This window comes from Hakea prostrata, chromosome 1, assembly GCF_041222555.1.
Source record: "Hakea prostrata isolate BN-2017 chromosome 1, UWA_Hpros_2, whole genome shotgun sequence".
NCBI lineage: Eukaryota > Viridiplantae > Streptophyta > Magnoliopsida > Proteales > Proteaceae > Hakea > Hakea prostrata.
In genome coordinates this window covers 9,326,896-9,352,767 of record NC_142600.1, presented here as the reverse complement: position 1 = coordinate 9,352,767, position 25,872 = coordinate 9,326,896, and the positions used below count along the sequence as shown (strand labels likewise).

At 39.6% G+C, this 25,872-nt stretch overlaps 2 protein-coding genes, 1 long non-coding RNA gene and 1 pseudogene across 4 annotated transcripts; 2 read left to right on the top strand and 2 right to left on the bottom strand.

Moving 5' to 3' along the window:
* Positions 1 to 446: 446 nt before the first annotated feature.
* Positions 447 to 6,152, top strand: LOC149027280 (transcription factor BOA pseudogene; annotated as a pseudogene). Its single transcript, XR_016174396.1, has 2 exons — positions 447 to 1,828; positions 5,888 to 6,152. The product of XR_016174396.1 is annotated as a transcription factor BOA pseudogene (transcript).
* A 3,188-nt stretch (positions 6,153 to 9,340) lies between these two features.
* Positions 9,341 to 13,362, top strand: LOC149027278 (uncharacterized). The gene is made up of 5 exons (XR_016174400.1): positions 9,341 to 10,295; positions 10,605 to 10,676; positions 10,815 to 10,876; positions 11,302 to 11,497; positions 11,900 to 13,362. It is a non-coding gene; the product is annotated as an uncharacterized LOC149027278 (long non-coding RNA).
* Positions 12,034 to 12,901, bottom strand: LOC149027279 (Pathogenesis-related thaumatin superfamily protein). The gene is made up of 2 exons (XM_089161199.1): positions 12,817 to 12,901; positions 12,034 to 12,719 (listed from the first exon to the last, which is right to left on the bottom strand). The coding sequence occupies exons 1-2, from the start codon at positions 12,881 to 12,883 to the stop codon at positions 12,034 to 12,036; spliced, it is 753 nt and encodes a 250-aa protein (XP_089017325.1). The 5' UTR covers positions 12,884 to 12,901.
* An 861-nt stretch (positions 13,363 to 14,223) lies between the features above and the next one.
* LOC149027277 (protein TOC75-3, chloroplastic-like) lies at positions 14,224 to 25,312 on the bottom strand. Its single transcript, XM_089161179.1, has 7 exons — positions 23,902 to 25,312; positions 23,564 to 23,785; positions 23,253 to 23,360; positions 22,985 to 23,176; positions 22,653 to 22,901; positions 21,356 to 21,610; positions 14,224 to 14,977 (listed from the first exon to the last, which is right to left on the bottom strand). The coding sequence occupies exons 1-7, from the start codon at positions 25,093 to 25,095 to the stop codon at positions 14,738 to 14,740; spliced, it is 2,460 nt and encodes an 819-aa protein (XP_089017305.1). The 5' UTR covers positions 25,096 to 25,312; the 3' UTR covers positions 14,224 to 14,737.
* Positions 25,313 to 25,872: the final 560 nt, after the last annotated feature.

Here is a 25,872-nt window from a genome sequence, read left to right as displayed (position 1 = left end):
CCACCTGTTTTACTCTATCAAAAATCAAGCCAGCTGTAACCGACGTTAGCACTTCGTCAAGAGGTAAAGCGCACGAGATTTTCGGTACAGGACAAAAAGAAAAAGGAAAAAGCTCAAAAAACTCAGAAAGCGAAAAGTTCCCTATTATATTACAAATCTGCCACTTACCAGTGGGAAGAGGCGGTGGTGACTGGTAAAAGCAGTACACGTGTCCTGATATTATTACAAAGAAAAAATCCCTGTAAATTTACAAATCTATCCCTCGGAATCTACCTAGCCGTCCTAGCCCATCACAAGAGCAGATAGAGAAGAAAGTCAATTAACAAATTAAGAAAACCCGGCTAAGACGTCCACGTAGATGGGTCGACAAGAGCTCGGGAATCAGAAGTGCACTTTTTTCTCTGAATAAAGCCATAAAGTAAGAAAAAAAGAGAGCAATGCTTCCCAAAGCCACACCTTTGAAGGTATGCAAAATATCAAGATATCTCGTCTGTTCAGCTTGCCCTACTGTATCAGCTTCCATCTTAACCCCTTCCTTCGCCGTTTTCCGTCACCCGAGACTTTGAGAGGAACGAAGATTGGAAGAACCGTGCTAGTTTCTGTCTTCCTCATCGAATTATCTAGTAGTTTCATCTGTCTCTGAGAGAGTCTGAGTCTTCAGGCGTTCAATGTGTTCGTGATAAGGTTAGCAATTTCAGTTGTCTGCTTGCTGAAACCCTAATCACGATCCAACTCGAAGTTATTTTCGAACACTCGTCATCGATTAGAGTTGAGATGCTCATCTTCGTTCTGCTATTTTTAACTTAATTGAATCTATTAAAATTAAAAAACCCGAGACAGACGGCGACAGAGGATGGGGGATGAATTTCAAATGAACGAGAACGAAAGCGGCTCTGGCAGCGGAGACGAGGACCAAGTCCAGGAATGGGAGGCTGGATTGCCCAGTGCAGACGATCTCACTCCCTTATCTCAGTCCTTGATCCCTCAGGAGCTTGCCCTGGCTTTTAGTATTTCTCCAGAGCCCTCCCAAAGCATGCTCGATGTGAATCGCGCTTCGGAGGAAACTCTGTCAACCATCTACCGCCAGCCTCAACCTTTATCCTTCAATCACCTCAGGTCTTTGCCTCCTTTCGCAGACGCTCCGACTCCAACTCATGACTCCTTGGCCGTTGAAGCAGACGAAAACGAACCTCAAGGTAACAACCCTCACGACAGCTCTTATGCTCGCAAAGTGAGAAGAGTCGACACCGCTGAGGAGGCGGATTCAGCTCTGCCAAACGATAATTCTAACAATAATATTGACGATCAGTCTGCTCCGTCCTCCAAAAAGCCCCGATTGGTGTGGACTCCTCAGCTTCACAAGCGATTCGTCGATGTTGTCGCGCATTTGGGTATCCAGAACGCTGTGCCGAAGACCATCATGCAACTTATGAACGTCGAGGGTTTAACCCGAGAAAACGTCGCCAGCCATCTCCAGAAGTATCGTCTATACCTGAAGAGGATACAAGGCACGTCCAATAAGGCATCCCCTTCTTCGGATCCTCGCTTAACATCATCCCCTGTGTTGCAGAGCTTTCAGGAATTCGGCGTCAACACTCACATGCCTCCTCCAATGCCATATCCTGCACCTTTGCTGCCAATGCCGATACTTGGTGCCACCCACGGTCATGGCCATATGGGGATCCCCGTCGGTAATCAACCCGCCGCTCCTGCCTATCATGGTTCCGAATCGCATCCCTACAACATGTTTCCTGAGCAGCAGCACCACCACCACAACCACCACCAGCTGCAAGATTGACGTTGAGGCTATCGATAAATAAAATTGCTGGTGAGTTTCTTGCTATCCTTCTGATTTGTATATTATTGTCGCTTCTGTTATTCTTTGTTATCGATCGAATGATAATTCGTTGCAGACACGATGGTGGGGTGGAAGAATCAGATCAAATGGTCCTACCTTCAAATTTTAATATGGATTTTTTTTTTTCTCCTTTTTTGGTAAAGAACTCGATAAGAATCAAAACTAGAAAAATCTCGGAACCATATTGACGATATTGACTTATATTTCTGGATTAAAGGTTTAGGATTCTCAAGTAGAAGTAGCAGAAGGCAAAACTTCTCCCCTCAAAAATTAATACGGGAAGAGTAAACAAAGACTAAAATGCGAACCGGGGAAATAGATATTCCTCGTTCACCCAAAATCTGTACCTCGAGCATGGCAGCCTTGAGAGGTAGCCAAAAGTTGTACTCTTGGAGAACAGGCATATATAATTATATATATGTATAACTATAACCACCTTCTGACAGGTTCCGTTTTAATACTTCTTCTTCACTTCTGGTGCAGTTTCAATCCCTCAAGGTTCTTTGGCTACTTTGTCATTTGGAATTGGAAGTGCATACAACCCCAAGGGATTTCTAGACTCCTGTTCTAATATTGTAATATGTCCTCATCCTGCTAGGCTGACCGGGTTTCATGCAACAGTGTTAGACATTATCTCTTAAGTGGAAAGGGAAATGGCAAAAACATGTTTGGTGCGTAGACTTCTGGTTTGAATCTCTGAACAAGATATTTCAGTCTTGTCCAGAGTTGCGAGCTGTTTTCCTTTGTTCAAAAGAAAAAGAAAAAAAAAAAAAAAAAAAAAGAAGAAGAAGAAGAAGAAAAAGATTAACTGATAAGCATAATTAGAAATTTGTTATTCATGTACTTCATAGGCTTCTTCAAGCCCTCTCTTCCATACACATTCAACTAATCTTCTCAAAAACTTGGGGATAAGGAAAATGTTTTTGGATAGGAGAGAGGGTAACCAAAATAAAACCTTAAAATCATATTACTCTTCTTCACCAACCAAATATAACCAAACTCATACTCGTGAACATCTCTTTTTCTCTTTGGTTCTCCTAGAGTCATTTTAGGTCTATCCCTATTTCTTTTAGCTCCTTGGGTCTAAATTAAATCACCTTTCATCTTGGATCACTCAAGGACCTCTTGTACATATGGTCATGCCACTTCAAACAATTTTTTCGCAACTCATGTCTATGCAAATCTTTGTCTCACCGCTTCTCCTAGACTCATTTTAGGATTATCCCTATCCCTTTTAGCTCTTTCAATCTGAATCACATAGCTACATTTTGGAGCACTCAAAGGCTTCAATAGCACATGCCCTTGCCTCCTCACACTACTAACAACTCATGTCCGTACTTTTGTTAAAAGAAAGAGCATGGTTTTCTAAACAATTTCTTGTTTGATGAGGATGCACTTGAATGACAAACATGAATGTATACAAAATAGTAGCAAAGATTGCTCTAGCTTGTATCCTTTGCATAAATGGGAATGCATACTTGTTTCCACTCACTTGTCCTCTTAAGCCTTTTCCTGTCAACCCTTTTGATCCTTTTAGTGATGTAGCTAAAAGTGTTCAATGGCCTTGAAATACTTTATTTTAACCTATGGTTTGATTCTATGGGCCTTGGGCCTTCTTTTTGGGGTTCATCAATGTTACTGACCTCTTTTATTTACCCTAAAGTTAGGATTTATTTCTGTTTTTAGTTTTTGAGAAGTTTTGGGTTATTTGGGTCCATATTTCAGGGGCTAGTTAATCTATAATTTAGTGATCTTACTGTGTAATGAATGAATTGAATTTATAATGGAATGGATTAAGGTTTAGTTTTGTTTTGCAATGATGATGGATTTTTTCCTTTGGGAACTAAGGTTTGTCAGGGCCAACTTAGGCCCACCTCAATTACATCCTCCAGGGGTAACTTTATATAAGTATTTAAATATATGACAGGGCTTTGCCCCTAACCCCAAGGAGATTCGAACTGTGACCTCAGTATTAGACGTTGGCCTTGGCCAACTAAGCCAACCCCTGAGGTTGATGATGATGGAATTGTTAAGGTTTAGTTTTAAATCCTAAAGCCAAAATTTAGGATTTAAGTGGGTATATTGGATAGAGAATTTAGAAAATGTTTTTGGGCCCCATGTGTTGTTAATAAGTTAATTTAGTTTAGAGAAAGTCCTTTTCGGGTCCTCTTAGCATACTCTTTTTGATTAGTTACTTCTAGAAAGTTTTATGAGTTAATAGAAGATAGGTCACAGTGGATCTATATTTGAGGGGTTAATTTACCACATAAGTTGGTGGTCTATCATGCTTTATGAATAAAATGAATTGATAATGGACTGAATTGAGGTTTATCTTTATTTTGATAATAGGATGAGTTTAGGTTCATTTTTCTTTTTGACCTGGAGGTTGGGGCCTCTCTCTCACCACCCATTTTCTTGTCAAATTACTGTTCTCACAGATCAATAACAACCTCTTATCTTTTCTTTTCCTCTCATTCTTTCTCTTCAACTTACCACAGAAGATCCTTCTTTAGGTTTGTCTTTTTTACTTTTCCATGAAACAACAATTCTTATGAAACCCTAGGCCCAGATCCTCAAATCTCACTTCTGCTTAAGCCTCATTATTGACTTTGGTTTTTAAGTGAACCTATCCTACTAATTATTGGTTTTCCTATATTTTCTGCTAATTCTGGAGAAACATTCCTGGAAAATTTGATAGTTTGTAACCCAAATGTGATGCACCCAGACATGCCTATACCAGCCATGAGAGAAATGTTAGGTACCAAGCTCATATTGGTATGATCTGTCAGGAACAAACTCTTTTTGGTTCCTTCAGTTTGAAAGAACATCCGGTGATTATTCTACTTAATTCAGATAGGGAAGTATCAGAGCCACTACCTTTAATAGTTCCTATTTCATACATTTATAGAAGGAATCAAGGCAAGCTATGTCTTCACGATGGCATAGGTGAAAGAGTGTAGTCCAGATTGCTTCAGTTTCATGGTAAGTCCAATGAATAGATGCTTCTTGATTTGATCCAAAGCTCAGAGAGATTCTTTGATTAATTTTGGTCTATTGAAGGCCTAAAAGTTCAATTTGCAGCTGCAAAGATCGGGGGTGGGGGCACAGCCATGATTCTGTGAGAATCTCCGAAGCACCAATAGTAGAACAGAAAGAGGAGGAATTATTTAACTCAACACAATAATCTTTATTTTTGGAAAACAACTCCCAGTTGAATTTCTGGGTATCAGTTCTGCAAAAGATGGCTGTGTCATGGAGAAACATAGAAGACTGCCGCCACCCACGGGGGCACATTCCCAATCTCTCTGGAGGCCTTTCCTATTTCTTGTTCACTAAATTGCTTCTTTTATCATACACCCAACAGATAAGAAACAAAAAAAATGATAAAAGGTACAAAAAAAAATATATATATATATATATATATTTTTTTTATAATATATATATATATATATATATATATATATATATATATATATATATATATATATATATAATAAAATAAAAATAAAAAAATCAATAACTAAATGTTTACTTTCCAGGAAATATTTTCCTAGTGGAATCAAATGGAGCATCAGTGGTGCAGTTGGTAAAAGTAAACCGTCTACCTTTTATTGTTTTCATCAATCTGCTTCTCACTATCTGAGCTCCAAGTGAATGTGAATGTGCAGGCTGTTATAAGCTTTCAAGTCCCCATTGATGGTTTTGTTATTGATATCTCATCTCAGCCCTTTATGTAAGATTGACACACTAAACTCTGCTTTGTGTTGGATACCTCAACAGAATTTTGTGGAAGTAGGCGTATGAGAAACTCTATTTTTCCTTCCTGAAGTTCGGCCAACTGGAAATTTGGATTATAAGTCAATGAGTGCCAAGAGGCTGGTCATTCCCATGTTGCAATATGGGAGCTAACCCATGGAAAACTTCCTCATTGCACATGATCATTCAGCCAAGTGGATACTTCCTCATTTGCACTGCACTGGGATCTTCTTAGCTAAAAATTGGGAATCTTAACCTTATTGGATGTTGCAGGCACAATAATAATGATGAGTGGAGCAGAAGATGGTGGTTATATCAATTGCACAAGTGACAGTTATCACTTGCTGCAGTGGGAATTGGATACATCCCACCGCTGGCAGTAGCAGTACTGTAGCAGCTATTCTCCAGTCCTGTGGCCAACACCTGTCAAGCCGTTGCTTCTTTGGTTCGGCCTCTATGAAAAGGTGCGAGTTATCTTGATCCTTCCATTTTTTTCTTTTGGGTCAAAGATTGATCCTTCCATACATCGTCTTCTCAAGTAGCTTGGTTGCTTACCATTCAGCCTTGAAGATATTGACCTTCTTCAGTAAACCATCACAGGACACTGCATTAAATAGGGGTTCTTCATTCTCATGCCTATTATAAAACATGATAAAAGGGTGACATGTGACTGATGTGCCTACAGAATGAGTTACTCCATAATAAGTAAACTTCCACGAAGCATTCTTCCATGTACATGTACTGAATGAAGTCATCCAGGGGATCCACAATTCTAGGTGGTTCCACATGAAAACTGATTGGATGTAGAGGACTTCAATGTGAACAAGTCTGTATAAAGTATCAAGATTTGGAGATCAGGAGCGGGATAAGGCACTCCACATGGTTACACTACATAGAATGAACAAACAGCTTGTGACACAGAATTTGGAAGGGCCGATCACCGTGGGATGGAGAAAGTATTGACAGATCTAAGAAGGGAAAGCAGGATCTTTCATCCATCTTAAATGGATTGCATGTGTGAAGCACTGATTGAAGAAAATATCATAGCTGCTGTAATCACAATTCAATCCTCTGACAATCCGGAAGGAGATGAGCCAATAGAAACCAGCAGAATGTCATATACCTTGATAATGTTAACACATCCTGTGCTAATGACTAGAACATTAAAACTGATAACTAGTTGAGCAGGGATCCAGATTCCCTTGATTTTGACATCGAGAATAGCATATCTTGCAGGAGTATGGATGAAGTTAGAATGTGATGGGAACTGATGCTGTGAACTGGATTAATTTTGGCACAGCAACTTGGGTAGTATTTTAGTTACACAGCATTGCTTCTTTTCTCCACTGTGTATCTGGAGAAGGTTTATTTTTGTTCATTAGTGCAGATGAAATGGAGGAACTCTTCCACATTTACTGAGTAATTGTCTATCTGCTCCAAATAAATTGATTAGTAAACAATCCAAAAATGAAAGTATTGCTGGATGACACAAAACAAATAAAGTTAAGTCAAACTAACTAACTAAACTTACTTCAGCTTGCTTTCATTTGTATGAGATGGTTTTTTCACTTTGAAATGTCTCCTAACGCACCTTTTATCAATAGAATGCATCTTCTACTCAGATCATATTATGTATGCATCTTGTTTTTATTTTTCAGATCCCTTCGCCATTTAGTTTGGATAAGGCAGAGTTGTTGTTTTTGTATTCCTACCATGTGATATAAGGATTTCTGACTTAATCCTTGTGAAAAAGCTGGATTTCCTTCTGTGTCTAGGAATGTGAGGTAACTTACTTGGAAGCTGGAACAGTGGCTGGGAAGAACTGCTTTCTGACTTGGAAGTGCCAGTAAGAATGACATGTCACCCGAAACCAGTTTCGGCTGATTGGAGATACCATAGGTTTGCCGATATTAATGGACATTATCTGCTAACATTGATTGCATCTCTTTGCTCTGCTAATGGAAGTCTGAAACAACCTGAAACAGAAATTTTCAATTCATGTAAAATTATTATGTAAAGTGGTGTTAACTTACAGTTCAGATTTATCTTACAGCATAAAATCAGATAAGCTGCATAGGTTGAACTTTAACACAATTTGGGTGCATGCTTTCACTGGTATTGCAGGAACAAACCTGATCCCTTCAATCATGAGCGATATCTACCTGTTCATCTTCGTGTCTGCTTCTTGGGGGGAAACCTATGCTTGGGATTTCTGATGAAGTGAGACAGAGATCAGCATCTTTTTAATATGTTCTTATGTAATATTGAGGACCTTTGAGGTTTCGTCTTTCACTGTTCCTCCCTATTCGGTGCTTGATCACTCTATCCTGTAAGCTTCAGACATAGCCTTCAGACACATTTGTATAGTCCAAGCTTGTTTACATTCATATCAGCTCCTGAGTACTTGTTATTCTGAAACTTATAAGTTTTTATTATATGGAATGTTGCTCTTCCTCTCTCTAAATGAATCTCTACAGAAGCTAATTGATTTACACTTTTTTTTTGGGGGGTAAGAGGATTACTGAACGTTTTACTCATGGGGCTAATTGCAACAAAGCGAAGACTCGTTTCTGGCTCATTGTTCACTCTTATTAGGTGCAGCCCAAGTGAATCACGTATTATGAAAATATTATGAAATGTAAGGACATTAATGAAGTTATCTTGTTGTTGATTTGTTGGTTTCAATATTGTTCTTTTCAATTTCTCAATGCAGAAACTAGTGATTACTTAATGTTTCGGTCACTATTTATTGTTTTCTCTTATGAGTTGGCATCAAACAGAAGGGGCAACTACTATTGAATATCAGGACATTAATGAAATATGTTGAATGTTGTAATTGATTTAAGAAAGTTCTATTTTTCGAGCTCGCTTTTGGGGAATCTTGCAGCCAGTATGCTTTATAAACACGTCAGCTGGATAATGGAATTTGTTGTCTTCCGCCCCCTCTTTCCATTGTATAAATATACGCGGCTACCATTGAATGGCGGTGGTGATCTTGGAAGGGCATAGTAGAAACTTTCTCTTTTGAGAGGTGATCATGGAACAGGGGCTGGATTCCTTGCAGGAGCTGTATAGTTTTTGTGTAATTCTGGCTATTCTAAGGAGACAAAGAGTATATCTAAGTAACAGGATATCGATGGGTTGTGGAGAAATTCTGTGGCTTGATGCTGTGTCAGGCAATATCCTCATAAGGGGCCTAGAAAATGTGATGAACTCCTCCGAGTGTTCATTATCGTTGAGAAGACGAAAGTGACACAGAGTTGAAATGATTTGGAATTCTAATTCCAAAAATTTCCATCATAGGGAGCTGGAATCATTTGGGTGTCTGGGCTTACTATAATTTATATAGTCTTTGATGCAGTAGTTTCTATTTAAGTTTCTTTTTTCCCCCGTTAATTCCTATGCTGAGAGTGAGTAAAGAGGAGTTGGGGGCGTGGGAGTTCATAGGTGTAATCATCCTCAGCATCGTGGGGGCTTTTGTGTGAATTCAGAGAAGCCCTAGGCCAGTTTGTTTAGTTCCTCTAGGCGGGAAAACCTCGATTCTGGAATCTAGAGAAATACTCAAGTGTCGATCTTGTGGTTTACCTGCACAGTTGACGCAAGCATGGTTACTTACTATCAATGAATAAATAAACCTTTTTTTCTTTTTTCCTCCCCCTTCCGTAAACAAATAAAGTTGTTTTTAGTAAATGAAGAATTTTATTAAGTAAAGAACAGAGACAAACCTCTGTTAGCAGCAGCCTTGGTTCCCAGGAGAGGATCGTTAAACAAAATAAAGCTCCTTATAGGGCCAAAACAGAAGGATCCTTACACCCTTGGCTGCAACCGCATCTCCATGGAAAGTCTCTGCGGTACCTCTAGGCTCTACCATGGTGTTGTTACCGTGCCGTGATTCAGGAACGATAGCGAATGAATAGCTTCTTTCCGCCAACTGCAAATCTCAAGATACGAGTCCATTCTGGCTTACAACCGGTCCACCCGGCTATTCCCACTCTACTACAATACGGTTTCAGGGAGAACTGAGAAGAATATATGCTCATATGCCCTTTTGAGTTTTGTTTCTTCACCGCATGCTTTTTCACTGCGTAATAAAGTATGTGTTTTTTATTTCTTCGCACAATAATAAAGAATGTGTTGAATGACTTGAATGTCGATGTAGATCAAACTACACTTTTTATTCATTTTATCAGTAAAATAAAAATATGCAGCGAGGGCCGTGAGCAACCTCGCTAAATTTCCTTATTTGTGAAGATGTCCATGACTTGTGCAGAACAGCGGCTCGGTTACTCTATAGATGTTAAGGTTTCGTTGGATTAGCAGAAAGTAGTGATATTTAGTCGTTCTAAGTTTAAAGTTAAAAGCTTCATCCCTAGCTGATGTTGTCGGAGGTAGTTTCTGCTCTTATCCTATCCACCGTCCTTCCCATTCGTTTAGATAACCCTAGGACTAGAACCCATCTCGGTCTGTTGGCGACCTTCTGTTCTGTAGATCCCTACGCATGTTCATGCGTTGTTCGTATGGCCGTGGCGGCACAGCCGGCGCTTCTCCTCTTCGAAGGTCACTAGAACCCATCTCTGCTCTTATGCTTTGTTATCCACTCTTTGCCGGTCAAACAACTGACGAAGGAGACGACCAGAACGGGGAATCTATTGGATGCGGTTCATTTTAGCAGAGGGGATAGGTAATTTAATCCATCACTTTCTTGTAACATAGGATGTGTATGTCTTGCCTTGCCTTGCTCAATTTAAAAATTCAGTACTTTGGCCTCCTTTTTCATTTTTGGCAGAATTTATCACTGTGCTTGGTTGACATCACTTTGTAGCAGATTTCATATGAACTCGTCTGACAGACAGGAGGTATTGTGGTTGAAATTGTAGTCGTGCTTGGGATTTGATTTGCACCTTTGACTTGTTCTTTTTAGTGTAATTTTTTGTGTGTGGCCCTGCCCCATGTTTGATTCTTACCAATAATGCCATGTTTTCATATGCAGCTTGGTTGGAGCTGGAGCCATTTTGTAGGTTCCTACTTTCTCTGTTTTCCCGCAGCCTCTGCATGCAATTTGGTAAACATTTTTTTGGGGATAAATATTAGTGTTGCAAGAACAAAATAATCATATTCATTTGTATGATAGTACAGTAACTTTTGTGTGGGTGGCCCTGCCCAATGTTTGCTTCTTACCAATAATTCCATGTTTTTGTAGGCAGTTTGGTTGGAGCTGGAGCCATTTTATAGTCTGTTTTCCAACAGCCTGCATATGATTTGGTAAATATTAGTGTTGCAAGAACGAAATAATCATATTCCTTTGTATGATAGTACAGACTTAATGAGTTAAGTTCAAATTCCTGATAGTTGAATGTTACTTCTAAAACCAAACCTGGTGATCAAACTATTGATTCCTAATTTTCAGTAACAAAATGTTCGTCACAGTTAACCTGAGGACATGCATTGAGTTCCTAATATATTTTGTGATTTATATTTTGTGATGCCCCCATGCTGCTGGACATTACTGACTGGGAGAAAAACAGATGAAATGTTCCATAACTATATCAATTTCTCCTTCGGCATTATTTGTGTTCTGGAGCCATGAACTTAACTTCTGGTCCCCACCCCGGAGATATCTTTTTTCCCTGTGTGCTCAAGTATCAGGATGTTGCTCTCAGCAATGTTGATCCGATAATTCAATGCAGATGTAGAAGAAAAACATCTGCAACTTCAACTCACTGCAGTGGCGGCTTGCTCCATTTATGATGGGGTCATGTTTCTTCTTGCTACAATGCTGGTTTGGGACAGCCTCAGATAACACTTAATTTAATAAGAATTCCTTGTCATCACCCTATGTGGTCCTTTTTTTCACCATCAACATGTTCACCAAGAATAGATCAGGTGGATATCTGTATCTGTTATCTTCTTCTTCTTTTCTCTTCTGGGGGTAGGGGTGGGGCTGGGGCTGGGGAGGCGCCTCTCCTATTTTAGAGGTTTGTAGTCATATTGCTTAATTTGCACAATCTTGGTTTCTTCTATAATTTGGGAAGCCCTACTGCATAAAACAAAGCTTATTCAATTATATAGGATTGTGTGTATTATAGATTCGAGAAAGAAGGTAAGTTACAAGTCCTGCTTCTATTTATTGTGAATAGTTTTTGTAGTTTTTGCCATTACATAAAAGCAGTTAGATCAATAGCCTTAGTAGAGGGAGAAATTGATATGATGCACATGCTACTGTTATAGTTACTTTTCTACCATGATCAACATTGAGGTTTCTGATAATCTTTTATACCATGACAGCAAGAGGATTTCCACATCTTATATGGTTGGAGTAGAGCAAATTACAAACAATTGATAAACTAGACAAAGGCGTACAAAAAAGAGCTCCGATCTCTCTAATACATTCAACTTGAAGGACTTCATCGATCACTCTCTCAACTGGGAGGACAGAAGGTGACAACGTAACGTGCTGCCCTGCATTTGTGTAGGCTTGAAGAATCATCAAAGGCATAGGTATACGCCCTTGGGCAGATAGCTTTGAACAGATGAGCAAAAAGCGAAGGCTGGCAAGTCTTGGGGTTGGCATAATCTCCCGTGCAGCAATATTTTGCAGATTTCATGGCCAAGCAGGCACTCTTGCAACCCACCACCTTTCCACCTTTCTTCACCTCCAATGCTGATGGGCAGCAAACATTCAAGTCCATCTCACAAGCCGCGACGCCACACCCAACACCAGTGCCGCCATTAGCACCAACAGGTACCATTGAGACTGGGAGATTGAAGCCATCCACTAAACTCACATCATAGAAATGCAGAGGAGATGCAGAGGTTCCAAGAGTCATCTCAACCACTGTCGCCGGTGGCAACCCTCCTGTGCCTTTGCAACGTAACAACCCCGCACAATCTCCAGTCTCACAAGATCCTTTGCCATTGGCATCAAAGTAACAACCTTGTCTGCCCCAAATTCTACCGGACCACTTCTCTGGTACATCAATCACAGCCTCCTCACCCCTCTTGAGAAGAAAGCCACCGTCCCCAGGTGATTGTAGACCTGCGCTACCAAGGACTCCAGGCCACACGCTCTCATTGCAGTTATTCACCAAGATGAGTTGGATTGCATCTGTAATCAAACACAAAAGAAAACCCTTCAGTTTCTTGTGACTTCACGCACGCACACACAACACACACACACACATAGAGAGACACACAGAGCATACTCGTCAAAGGGAGGGAGATGAAAAGGCAGAAAAGGAAGGGAAGGAAGCGTAAGGCTGATGGCATCATTTCGTCTTTGGAATATGAAGAAGGTGAAGCTGTCAGAAGGTATGCGATGTTTATGTGATGCAGAGGTAGTTAAGATGGGGAGACTGAAGAGTGGGCTTCCCTTTGTTTCGCCACCATGGGGTGTGATTGACAACCGCTTGCAAGTAGAACGGTTTAAGAAGAGTACTTACAAAGGGTAATGTCACCACCCTTTACACAGTTAGTAAAAGCGACGTAAATTCCTTGCTTTGTCTAGAGGGTATCGCCTGAATTAGTGTTGTGATTTGTGATCGTATATTTCAATATCTAACACTTCCTTTACAGCAGAGATGTTAGAGCTTGACCCTAGCATATCCTTCTTTTGATGATGCTTCCCCTTCAAACATGAGATTTGAGTAACAGAAAAAGTATGGGAACAGATGATTTTTTTCCCCCTTTTTTCTTGTGAAGTGAATGAAAGAATAGATGATATTACACTCATCTACAGAATTGGAGTACCATATGAATGTTTTTTTTTTCTGGTAGAAGAGTATCATATGAATGTCATCATACACTACATCTAAGCGTTGGTGGAAAGCTTGAGGAAACATTCTTTAATTCGTACAGCAGGTAAGATGAGGTAAGGAACCTAAGACTTGCAATAGGAGTTGCAACTTGCAAGCGTGTTTAATAGGCTTCAATTTCTGATATTGCTAAAGAAAGTACAAAAGACACAATCGACGTCGCTCTTGCTTTGTCGTCCTTATATAAGATTCAACTTTTGTGTTCAGGAAGCCCCGTCCATGAAGATGTTCGGAAGGATCGAAAACTCTGGCTTTATGGATATGATTTGCATAAAGTGGAGAGACCTTTCAATGGTTTCTGTAATTGGCGGTGAAGTGATTTTGCTTTCGTTTTCTCTGTAACTTCAGTTCGGACCTATTCGAAACTCGGGAAAAAAACCCTTCTATCCTCCAAAAGAAATAATAAATAGAGGAATGGAGGGTTCAAACTTCAAATGTTAGGCCAAGCTTGACATCTAAATGTCACCTTTCGCATGTGTTATGGCCACGCTTGACATCTAAATGTAGCCTTTAGCATATGACTAGGCCAAGCACGACAACTAAATGTTACCTTTCGCATGTGATTAGGCCAAGCTTGCGATCTAAGTGTTACCTTTAACATGTGACTAGGATCAAATCTCTTTCCATAAGTAAGCTCTAGTGTACTGCATCTTCCCAGATACACACAATAATTTCATCTGAAGGACCCAAAACAGATCAACAAAATTACGTATATAAAATATATCAATAATAAGTATGATATGAAATTTAAGTAATCCGTACAATCATATCAGATGATGGTTGCAAAAGTTTTCTTTTTATGTAGTAAAATCTCTCATCCCTTCCTTTTAATTTCCCATGCAAGGTTTTGGCTGATTCTAAACATGCAACTTAACTAGTCTCTAACCAAAGGCTTAATTTGCTCCATGCAGAATAGAACAAACAACCAATAGAATGAAAACCAAATGCTTCGTTCGCAAAAGAGAGAAAAACCAAAAGAAATACTTTCTATACTATTACGTACAAACTTGTCCATGCATGACTTTCCTTTGTCGAATCAAAATGACCCGTACCTTGGAAACAAATAAAATTTATTGAATTAATCTAAAACCATAGATAACATCAATTGGAATGAAAGCGGACAGCTTCCAAAAATAAGCCTTGAATTTGACTAATATGGGAACATCTCTGCTAAATAAAACGAAACCTTTTTCTTGTTCAGCACCTCCTCACCCTACATGCCCCCATGTCCGAAAAACAAAGAACTGCTAACCGCCGCCAAAGAAGGGATCTCCATCAAAAAATTCAGAATTACATCGAAACCAGTTCTCACTCAAAACCTTTCGCCAAATCTAAGGAAAACTGCACCACTCCCAGAATTCTGATCGACAGCATACTCCGCACGTACCAAACCCAGCTTCACACCAACACCATATGAGGAGCCTTGACCTGCTCGACGGTAGTATTCTGTTGGGTTTCCTTTCACATCCTTAGAACTCCCAAGATCATTGCCATGTTCAGCAAAAGCATATACGTGGGTGCCCCTCACGGGGACACGCAACTCAGCTGCAAGCTGCATAACATCATACGAAACAACTCAGCCATGTAATGAGAACAGTTGATATCAAGAAATAACAAGAAAAGGACCAAGGAGAATCGTTAAGACTCAACTATCAAACTTATAAAATCCTAATATCCTCTAGACCATCCAATATCCTAATGTTTATGACAACCCGTGAATTTTTTAAAGGTTTTTTACAGCCCATTAAACTGAAACTTCCTTCTTATCTGTGAACACTGTTCCATAATACTTGAGGTGGTGACAATCGATGAAAGAGAGATTCCATAGAGTAATCATTTTAGGTGTGTGACGTGGCATGACCATGTTAAAACAGGGACCCTTAAATGTTCTAATATAGAGGAGAGACTTGATTCAAAGGAGTTAAATGTAGAAGATGTAAATGGATAACCGAAACCTGCTTCTGAATTTGCATCCGCATCCATTAGCAGTATCCAAATCCGTTCAATTACTAATAGGATGCGGATATGGTATGCCCCTTTCTTATCGATTATTATCCATCCGATTAAATTATCCAATTAAGTTACTTATTTGGATTTATTTTTCTTATTTTTATAATTTTTACTTGAGATCTATGACTATTTTTGTAGATTTTCTACTAAAATAACTACTAAAGTTGTTAAATTCTTAAATTTTGAACCTAATATTCACAACTAAAATGGTAATTATTCATGCCCATTTAAAAGAATCTACTTAAGAAAATAACTATCTGATTATCATCCGAATCCGACTGAATCCGTCAAAAAACCGATAGAATATTATCCGAATCCATCCGAATATAATAGGATATGGATATGGTATCACCACTATCCGATCTGATCTGTTTACACCCCTAGTTAAATGAGCCTCCCACACCACCACCCCCCCCCCTTCCCCAAAAAAAATATTATATATATAATAAAAAAATTTAAAAAAATCAAGAAGAAGTTAGGAATACATCCAGAGCCAAGGCCTCCTAACAAGTATAGCTTTGAACAGAAATAATTCGAGGGTAACGATTCATGCAGTCAAGCCCATTTAGTCGGAATAAGGTTGAGTTGAGATTACTTTATGCAAATTGATCGGAGGTAGATGTAGTGGTGCAAGAGGCTCAATTTGCTGAAGAGGAAGGGAAGAGAAGATAATCAGAAAGTTCAATAGAAGGTAGGGGGAAGAGGAGAGACAAGAGAGAGGAGATTGTGGGGTAGAGCTTGAGCAGAGTAGGGAGGGACAAGCTAAACCTAATTAACTCAAACTGACCTTATCTACTTTAAACTGGGTCCCATGAATAAGGTATACTTAACTAACCAGATGACTTCCTATCTAGTAGCTAATGGACCCGCTACTAATGCTAAATACAAGATGGGAATGGCAATCCGTGCTCAGCATGGACGTAAAACTTTGACCCTAATAAATAAGCCAATTACAAATGAAGACATTTAAAAACAAATGCCAATAATCAAGTATCAAGTATCACCACCCTAATATCGCACCAAAACTGCAATACAACTTAAAGATCAGACCGGCAATCCACAAAATTAAGTCTGAACTTTTTTCCTGATAAAACAGTATTGAAAGGACAGACTGATTACCTGGCTTCAATAGCCTACATTGGTAAAAGAAAGAAGTGAAGGAGAAGGGTAAGGTATCCAAGAATCTTGGTAGCTTTTTTTGGCAAGTAAAAGAATAAAATATGGGTAAATGACCAGTACCTCAGTCAGTATGCATTCCACATCTTAAATCAATATATGGTCAGAAGAATCTTGGTCACTTTGCTCATGTTGGTCTTCCAGTTGTAAGGGTGTCAATTGTGTACCGAAACCGTTTAACCGTAACAAACCATGCCGTTTAAAACCGCACATTTCATAATTCGGTACGGTACAGTACGGTTCCAGTTTCAGGTACTCATACCATCGGTATGTACCAAATTGGTACCGTACCAAGTTAAGGGATATAAATGTAATTTTACAATTAAATCACTTACCCTTTACCCTATCCCTAATTCCCTGTTTCAGTTTTTCGTTTCGTCCTTCACTCCTCTTCTTAAATTACTTGTTTTGTCTCTGTTAATATCAGATTCTATCGATTGTTTGATCGCAATTTCATTAGAATCTTAATGAACTAATAACAAAAATTGGCATGGGTTCGTTCGTACCAAAATTGTACCACACTAGATACCATGTTTAAATCGTTTGCCCTCACCGATTTAATACCAAAACCGTACCGAACCGTTTTGGCAAATACTAAAACCGTACCATACTGTGTAAATTCGGTACGGTAAGGTTCTGGTTACGGTATTTAAAGTCGGTACTATACGATTGACACCCTTATCCAGTTGGCTTCCACCCTTAAATCAATATATGTTCAGAAGAATCTTGGTCACTTTGCTCATGATGGTCATCCAGTTGGCTTCCACCCTTGCATCTAGGCCCTCCCCTATGCCCTGTACTACCTAGACACCATAAAATCTATGCAGACAAACTAAATTCCAGATCAAGAATAAAATATCACATAAGCTGGCTGCTCCACAGGCCTAAATTTGAATTTGTACTAACTTCCTGATAAATCAGGGTTAAAAATTCTCAATGCACTGAGGAAAAAAAAGGAGATGATGAGGGTTGTAAGGACTGTGAACAGTGCCTATAAAGCAATTAAAGAAAAGAGGAGATCAGAGAGGGGTACTGAGATAAGGGAAGAAACAGAAAAGAGGAAGGACCTGCAGTAGAAATTGAAGAAAACGAGAGATAAAAGAAGGATGGGGAAAACACACAGAAGATGAAGATTCTCAGCTATCAATTCAAATCCAAAATTCTCTATTCCATTAACCACAACCCTATGAGAGTTTAAATAATTATAAGAAAACAAACGATGAGAAAGTTGCATAAATATAAAATTCTTGGGCAGGTAGACTAAATTAACTATGACCCTGAAATACTTGAGACAATACTTATTGAAGCCTAACTGATGTAATCCCAGAGGTTTGGTAACCCTTAATCTGGGTCTCCATTGGCCTGCCATCCAAACATTAGAAGACTCAAATCAGGAGAATCAGTGGCAAAACAATAAATGAACTGAAGTAGCAATCTAGTATACAACCAGATTTCTCAAAGGGAAACTAGGTAAGAGAAAAGGCTACACAGTATATAATTTATTGAGCAAGGGTAGACTTTGAAATATAATAAGGGAAACAAGTAGATCAGAGATAAAGGGCAGGGGTAATTATGGGGAAGTCATGATAGAGGTTGTCTTCAACTTCAGTTGAACGACCAACAGAAAGAGCTACAGTTTTGACACGAGCATCTCCTACTCAAGAGATCCAATTGTGTTAAAGATTCAAAAGAAGTTTCGCACAAGTCACTGATCTGTAACCCACCTAATAAATCACCTAACCAGCAATCTGGAAGCTGAAAGTCTGAAACTAAACGTCATGGTACTGTAGCAACCAGATTTGACCTAAGATTATTTACTCATGGAAGAAGCGACCTTGAGATAAGATTCAAGGGTTTTGGGTCGTCTAGGGAGAGAAGAGACCTTCCAAAGTTTCCAGTCAAGTGGTTCAGTCACCAACAGGATCTATGGAAACTACAGCCATCCCAACATAAATAAAGCAGGTAAATGGGAGAAGGAAAACAGCAGCAGATAGGAGCAAAGAAAAAACTGGAGTAGCCAGAGAAACCAAACACTGAAAGTCAAAAAAATTCATTACATTCCAAAACTAATTTGTAGGTTACATTACTCATATATAAAGAAAAGGTAGAAAAAGTAAAAATAAACACTATAGTCTTGGCAGACAAGAAATTCTTCCCTTCTTTGAGATACCAATAAGAGTTTTTTCTGCTCAAGATTAAACCCAGAAAATGAAAAATATTAGGGGGAAAATTCCCAAAGTTTTTCTCCGTGACTCCGTCAAGTGATGCAAGTTTGGCACCAAATTGGCGAACTTCTCTTCAAAACCAACTTAGGGTTGATAGCTATGGGTGTTAGGCCTTTGTTCAGCAGGTATAGGTGGTCATGGGCCAGTTCCATGGATCCATAACTTCAGTGTTTAGGTCAAGAACGAAAATAGGTTTTTATTTTAGTTTAATTTAACAGGTCTAATTCTGGCCAACTTAAGAATAAGGGCTGAATAGTCTTTTTCTTAAGCTTTATTTCAGTTTTAAGAGTCTAAGTCAGCATAGAATATGATAAGGAGTCCCTTTTAGAGTCCTATTTGGGTTGATTAGTATGTTGATTACAACTAGGAGAGCCAGTTTGTAGTCCTAATTTCACTAGGACTCATTATGTAAGGCTATAAATAAGGCCCTGTGCATGCAACAGAGGAGAGATTATAATACAATTCATAAGGAGTATGCTGCTCCTAAGAGCAAGGTTAGTACCTAGTAGAGCATCTCATCAGGGGTAAGGAACCTCCATTTGATCAAGTAAGCATCATAGGGTTTTGAAGGATTCTCGTTTGGCAATGCTTGTAGCCAACCTCCACTTCTTTCATCTCCAGCATACCCCATTACCAGGCTTGTGGTACAAATAATTAACAAGTCAGCACTTGGCAGTTTCTAAGTCCTAATTTCACTAGGACTAAATAAAGCCCTGTGCATGTAACAGTTTATAATATAATTAAATTAATAAAGAGTGTGTTGTCGCCTAAGAGCAAGGTTAGTACCTAGTAAAGCTTCTCATCAGTGGTAAGGGACCTCCATGTGATCAAGCAAGCACTCTAGGGTTTCTATTTGAAGGATTCTCCTTCAGCAGTGCCTGTAGCCTGCCTCCACTTCTTTCCATCTCCAACATACCCCATTACAAGGCTTGTGTTACAGATAATTAACAAGTCAGCATTTAATTCCATTCCCCTTCTCATATCATCCTCTTTTTTATTTTCTGGAAGTTTCTTGGAATTTTTAGATACCAAAATTCAAGGTCAAATCTATGTCAATCTAGCTGTTGGATCTGTCCCAAACTTTAGGAACCTCATTCCCCCAACTCTAGCGACCTTTCATCCCTAGTTTAACCTCATCAGACCAACCAATCCTTAGATTTAGCCGTCCTTATTATTAGCACCTTATTTTCCCTTCATAATAAAATAAAATAAAAAATAACCCAACAACTCCAAAACCATTGAAACTCGAAAAGATTATTCTAAGGATCAAAATTTAAATTTCAAAAGTTTTTATCACATTACCCTAAGTTTTATCCCATCTTAAATCTACCCCATATCAACGAATTTATCAAACTCCTCCATAGGATGGGTTAAAGCATCCTTCATACCCTAAATATCCTCATATCTTTATCATCTATATCCCATCAAACAAACCAAACCCAAGCGGGGAATTAGAACACAATTGTTCGGAAACAATTGAGGAATAAAGCAAATAACCACCCATATACCCAAACCACAAAATTTCAAGGAACCCTTTTTTGGTCCCATATGAGTTGGTTCTCTTAAAAGATCGTGGAAAAACTGGCCCTCATTGACTTGAGACTACCTCAGCAAGTTTCACAACACCATTCAAATTACAGCAGCTTTGCAGCCACTGGTTTTTTGAGCCTCTGTTTTGTTCTTCTTTTTGAGTTCAGGCAGCACAAACTTCTTTTTCATTCACATCCAAGTCCCCTTAACAATCTTCTTGTTCTTATTCTTCCTCCTCTTCCCTTTCCCCCTGTTTTTGTCTTACTGTCACGGTCAAGAACATGTCATGACATGTAGACATGTAGACATGCAAGAGACATGTCAACATTGTTTTTTCCTTTTCCTTTTCTTTTTTTTGGTTGTGGGGGGGAGGAATCCAAGAAACCACATCCCAATATTGTAGTTTGTATTTTGGATGGTCATACAATGTCATAAAATTTTGTTTTTGTAAATAACTATTTTTCTACTCCATAATTAACTTGACTGTTTTATGATTTACTTCCAACTGTTTACATCATATTTCAAACTGCTGCTTATTTTAGTCAAGCAAGAGCCTCGCCTGGCACTGCAGGTGATTGGAGACCTAAAGGCCTTGCAAGCAGCTCTCAACATTCTTTTTTTTTTTTTGGCTGGGAGAGAGGAATCCAAGAAACCATGTCCCAATATCGTAGTTTGTATTTTGGATGGTCATACAATGTCATAAAATTTTGTCATTGTAAATAACTATTTTGCTACTCCATAATTAACTTGACTGTTTTATGATTACTACCTAGTGTTTAGATCATATTTCAAACTGATGCTTATTTCAGTCAAGCAAGAGCCTCACCTGGCACTGCAGGTGATTGGAGACCTAAAGGCCTTGCAAGCAGCTTTCAGTCTAATAACCACACATATACACATAAAGCTTACATAACTTGTATCTGTGATACATCACATGGATAAGGGTGCGAGTTTATTTGAAATCTATGAAGCATAAAAGCAGTACCGACCTCAAGGATGTTTCTGCAAGCTCCAAGCTCACCCATGTTGTATCCCCTCACAGAGTAAGGTCCACCGAGTGTAAAAGCATCATAACTGGGGAGATCTCCCACACAACCACCATAATGGCCATGAAGGACCAACACAGGGGGTGGAGGCTTACCAGCACCTTCTTCAACCTGCTTCAACTGGATGAAGCGGGTCACTGTTAGCTGGTGGCGGTTAAAGAATGGGAACTTGCTGCCAACTCCAAGGCCTTGGTCCAGCTGCATTTTGTTACAAAAATACACTTTAGTGAAGCAAAAAGAAATTTCTTCATTACATATTAATGCAAGACAAATAAGAAAAGAGAGATACAGATGTTACTATATTTATCATTTAAAAGAAAATTGCATATCTCAGCAAGACCATAGATGTTATTTCCTTCTTTTTTTTTTGGGGCGGGGGGACTGGAAATGTTCTGCTTCCACGAATTTGGCAAACAACTACTTCATTGTATAACATCCAAGAACACCATTGTAAATTGACAATGCCCCAAAATTTGGCAAATAAACTCGTAGGAAAAAATAATAGCTTGAAAAATACAATTTTAGCAATTGAGAAATATATTTTTTCAATGGTATATCTATTTTGTTCCTCTAGATGGTAACTTTAGAGCTGGGCATCTTGACAGGGGTGATTGAAGCAGACAACAAGGAACTGATCTCAATCCTAAATGACAGCAACAAACCAGTTCCTTTAAGATCCCCGCCTATAGTTTCCAATGTTATTTTTTTAGCTTCTCAATTTGAGAATTGTAGTTTCCTCTATGCTCCTAGAATGGCTAATGTTTTGGCCGATAAACTAGCAAAAGTGGCCTCGTTGATTCCGAACTCAACGTCATGGCCGGTAACCACTCTGTGGCTGGATGACTTTTTTGCTTTCCCCACTAACTTGTCTCAGTTCTCTGTTTTTTAAATGAACGAGCTTTATACCCAAAAAAAAACTTTAGACAACTCTCATCATAAAGCTGATGATTGTTACTCATAGCATAGGAAAAAACAAAAGGATACTTCTAAGAGAAAATTAGCTCTGGAGAAGGTAAACAGCAAAGACTCGCAGCTAGGATGAATCTGTATTCCTTATAATCCGTGCAGTTAGAAAAGTAAAACACATGAAACCAGGAGGCACCTCACTCCATATAATTTGGGTACCGTTCCTGGATTGATAAAGGTTTGGTTGATTTAGTTGTGCAATTAAGTTGAAAATCATTACCAAATGGTGCATTTCCATACAACAACAAGACCAGAACAAGCATTGGAGGTTTACCTGAAACACATTCCTCTCACCCACAACGGCTCCATTCACAAACTTGGTGTTGTCACGTGTGATATTTGCCTGGGCAAATGCCATTCGGTCAATGCCAGTGCCACTGAGGGTTGTCGGAGGTCCATCTGCAGTGATTCCTCCACTTGGCAGTTGCCGCTGACCATGAGCAGAAATGTGACTGCTTTCATCACGTGTTGTTATTTCCTCCATCACTAGCCCATACATAAATTTGCTCTGCCGAGTGAAGTTCTACAGAGTGCCAGAAGATAATCAGGATCCAGGGAGCTTCTCAGTCTCACACAATTTCAACACCGTTATAGAATGGGACCTACCTCTGTTACATTGGCTTTGAAGCCTGCTCGATCAACCCATATGGGTGGCACTTCTTCAATTCCAGGTCCACCCGTGAAAACTGGGCTTAGTTTCCGGCTGTTGAAGCAGCTTGCACGGAAAGTGCGGTTTCGAGGATTGTATACACCATCAAGATAAGGATGAACATACTCAAGCTTGAAAGCAAGATCATCCTGAAGAAGAGATTACACAAGAATTAATCATAGCCTAGATGGCATACAAGGAATGTAAACTACAGGCTAATAATACCTGTGGGTTGAGGAAATTGCTGGTGGTTACTGAACCAAGAATGGATCTGTTCAGTCCATTGAGATTCCGATGCTCAAAGGAGACGGTTCCCGAAGGCTGGATTGAAGCCTGAAGGAAAGAAAGTTCAGAAGCCATGGCTGGAAATTCGTGCCAATGCAATTATATTATATGAAGAAAAAGAAACTATTGTCACGAAAGATAAAATGTCCTGAAGGAAAGAAAGTTCAGAAGCCATGGCTGGAAATTCGTGCCAATGCAATTATATTATATGAAGAACAAGAAACTATTGTCACGACAGATAAAATGTATACCAGGGTGGGTCGACCTTGACGTCCAGGAACAATACTCCACTCTGTGCTGACTTCAGCTGTCTTTTGCTCGAGCTCCTTCAGTTTAATCTCAACTATGATTCCTCCATCGTTCTTTTCATCTGGCCGTGGGTTCACTTCGATATTCGAGAATAAAGCAAGAGAATTTATATTCCTGAGAGCTTGCTTACCCGCTTCTATATTGAAAACATGGCCTTGTCGAAGCTAATGATTAGACGCAACAACAGAAACGTTGAGAATTTAAACAAGAACACAGAATAAACGTCACGTAGATGTTCACTGAAACCGTAAAGATGAACTTATAAGAAAAAGCTCGTTACCTGCTTGGGCAATTCTCTCCTGACGACAGCAAGCTGGGTATTACCTTCACAGACATTTCCAAGCTTATCTTGAAACTGTACAACCATTTGAGTAATATCTCCCTCCACAACCTCGCACACAACCTCCTTCGTATTGAGATTGCCAAAATTCACCACCTGCGCACAGGCATAGCCTTCGTCGTGGTACCATTTCTGAACTCGGTCGCGAATCCTCTGTAATAACCTGGCGCTGACCTTTCCTTGCTCCCTTAGCATCTGCAAAACCTCGCGTTGGACTGGAATCGGCAAGAGACACGGCCTTGACCTCTCAATTCTCCTCTTGTAATCCTTCTCCTGACTCCGGAAATACTCCAGTTTCTCCTTATCAGTCATGTCAGAATCCATCTCCACGGGCTTGGACTGCGGCATCAAACCAACATTGATGCAACGAAAAGAGTCTGCAGACTGCCAAGTGCTCTCAGTGAATGAAATCGTGACGCCGATGGTTCCATCAGGTCTGGTCTTCCCCTCGAGATCTACCTTCTCAAACATCCCACATGTTGCTAGGGTTTCGAGTTCCTTCTGAAGATGGGCTTTGGTGTAAATACCGCCGGGTCGGAGGGAGACCATCTCGAAGAATGAATCTTCAGTGCCGACAGTGGCCCAACGGCGACGGTCGAAGAAGAGAATTTCGGAAACCTTGTACTTCTTAAATCCGCTAAGCTTGTTGAGCTGAACCACGATGTCGGCGGGAAGGCCATGCGAATCCCATTCTTGAAGCTCGGGTTCTTCATCTCCAGCTATCGCTGGCGACGAGAATAACCGTGACCATAAACCGCCACCTTCACCATCACCGCCGCCACCATTGCCATTCCAACCCCACCCGCCGCCGCCGCTGCCGCCGGGTCCACCGTTGCCTGGGCCGTGACTAGCGGGAGAGAAAAGATGAGGGACAGAGGAGGATATGTGAAAAAGGAGACCGCAGGCAGAGGAAAAACCTAGGACCCTGGGAATGAGGGTTTTAGGTTTAGAGGAGCAAATCGAGGGCTCAGGAGGAGGAAGCGAAGTGAAGTGATCGCATTTGATGGTGTTTGAAGAAGAATGACAGGATGAAGAAGTGGGGTGAGAAACGGAAGCGGTGGCCACTCTCCGCTGGGAGCTGATGGAAGGGCCGAGACTGGAACTCAGCAGCTGCACATTACCGCAGAACGCCATCGTTACTGCCCCCTCAAAGAGGGAGAAGGGTTGATAAGGGGATGAATTGAACCTTTTTTTTTGGTAAAGATGAATTGAACCCTGGAGAAGATAAATTTAGCCCAAATCACCACTCCGTCTTTCTCTCTGTCACTAAGACGCAGGGGAAGAGTACTGGCTTCCTATAAATCGGATGTCTTCGGAGAGACGGGTTTGGCTCCAACTGCTGGAGAAATCTTCCAACAAATGACTGACCGATAGGATTCAATCATTTATGATATTTTAATTAAAAAATTTGGATAATTGGGTAAATTGAACGACTCTATTTAGTTTATAATTATCTAGGATAAATATCACTTACCTCCCTCTTAGGTGGACAAATACCACTTACACCCCCTCTTTTTGGGTAATATCACTTTCCTCTCCTTTTACTTAGCAAATATTTCAAAAACATCCCTCGGTTAAATTTCTCCATTGGTTAAAAAAATAAATATTTATTTATTTAAACCATAAATTATCGTAATCACCCTAATAGTTAAAATAATAATATTTTTAGTCAGGATAATTTGGGGTTTCAAAAAAATATTTAATGGTAAAAGTTAAATTTAACCAAAAAATTATTTATGGGGGAGGTGTTTAATAGTATTTGCTAGGTAAGAATGGGAGGTAAATGATATTATCGAAAGGGATGTAAGTATTATTTGTCCAACTAAGAGGGGAAGTAAATGACATTTACCCTAATATCTATCATTTATTAGACACTCATTGATATATATATTTTTCTCTTCTTATACAAAA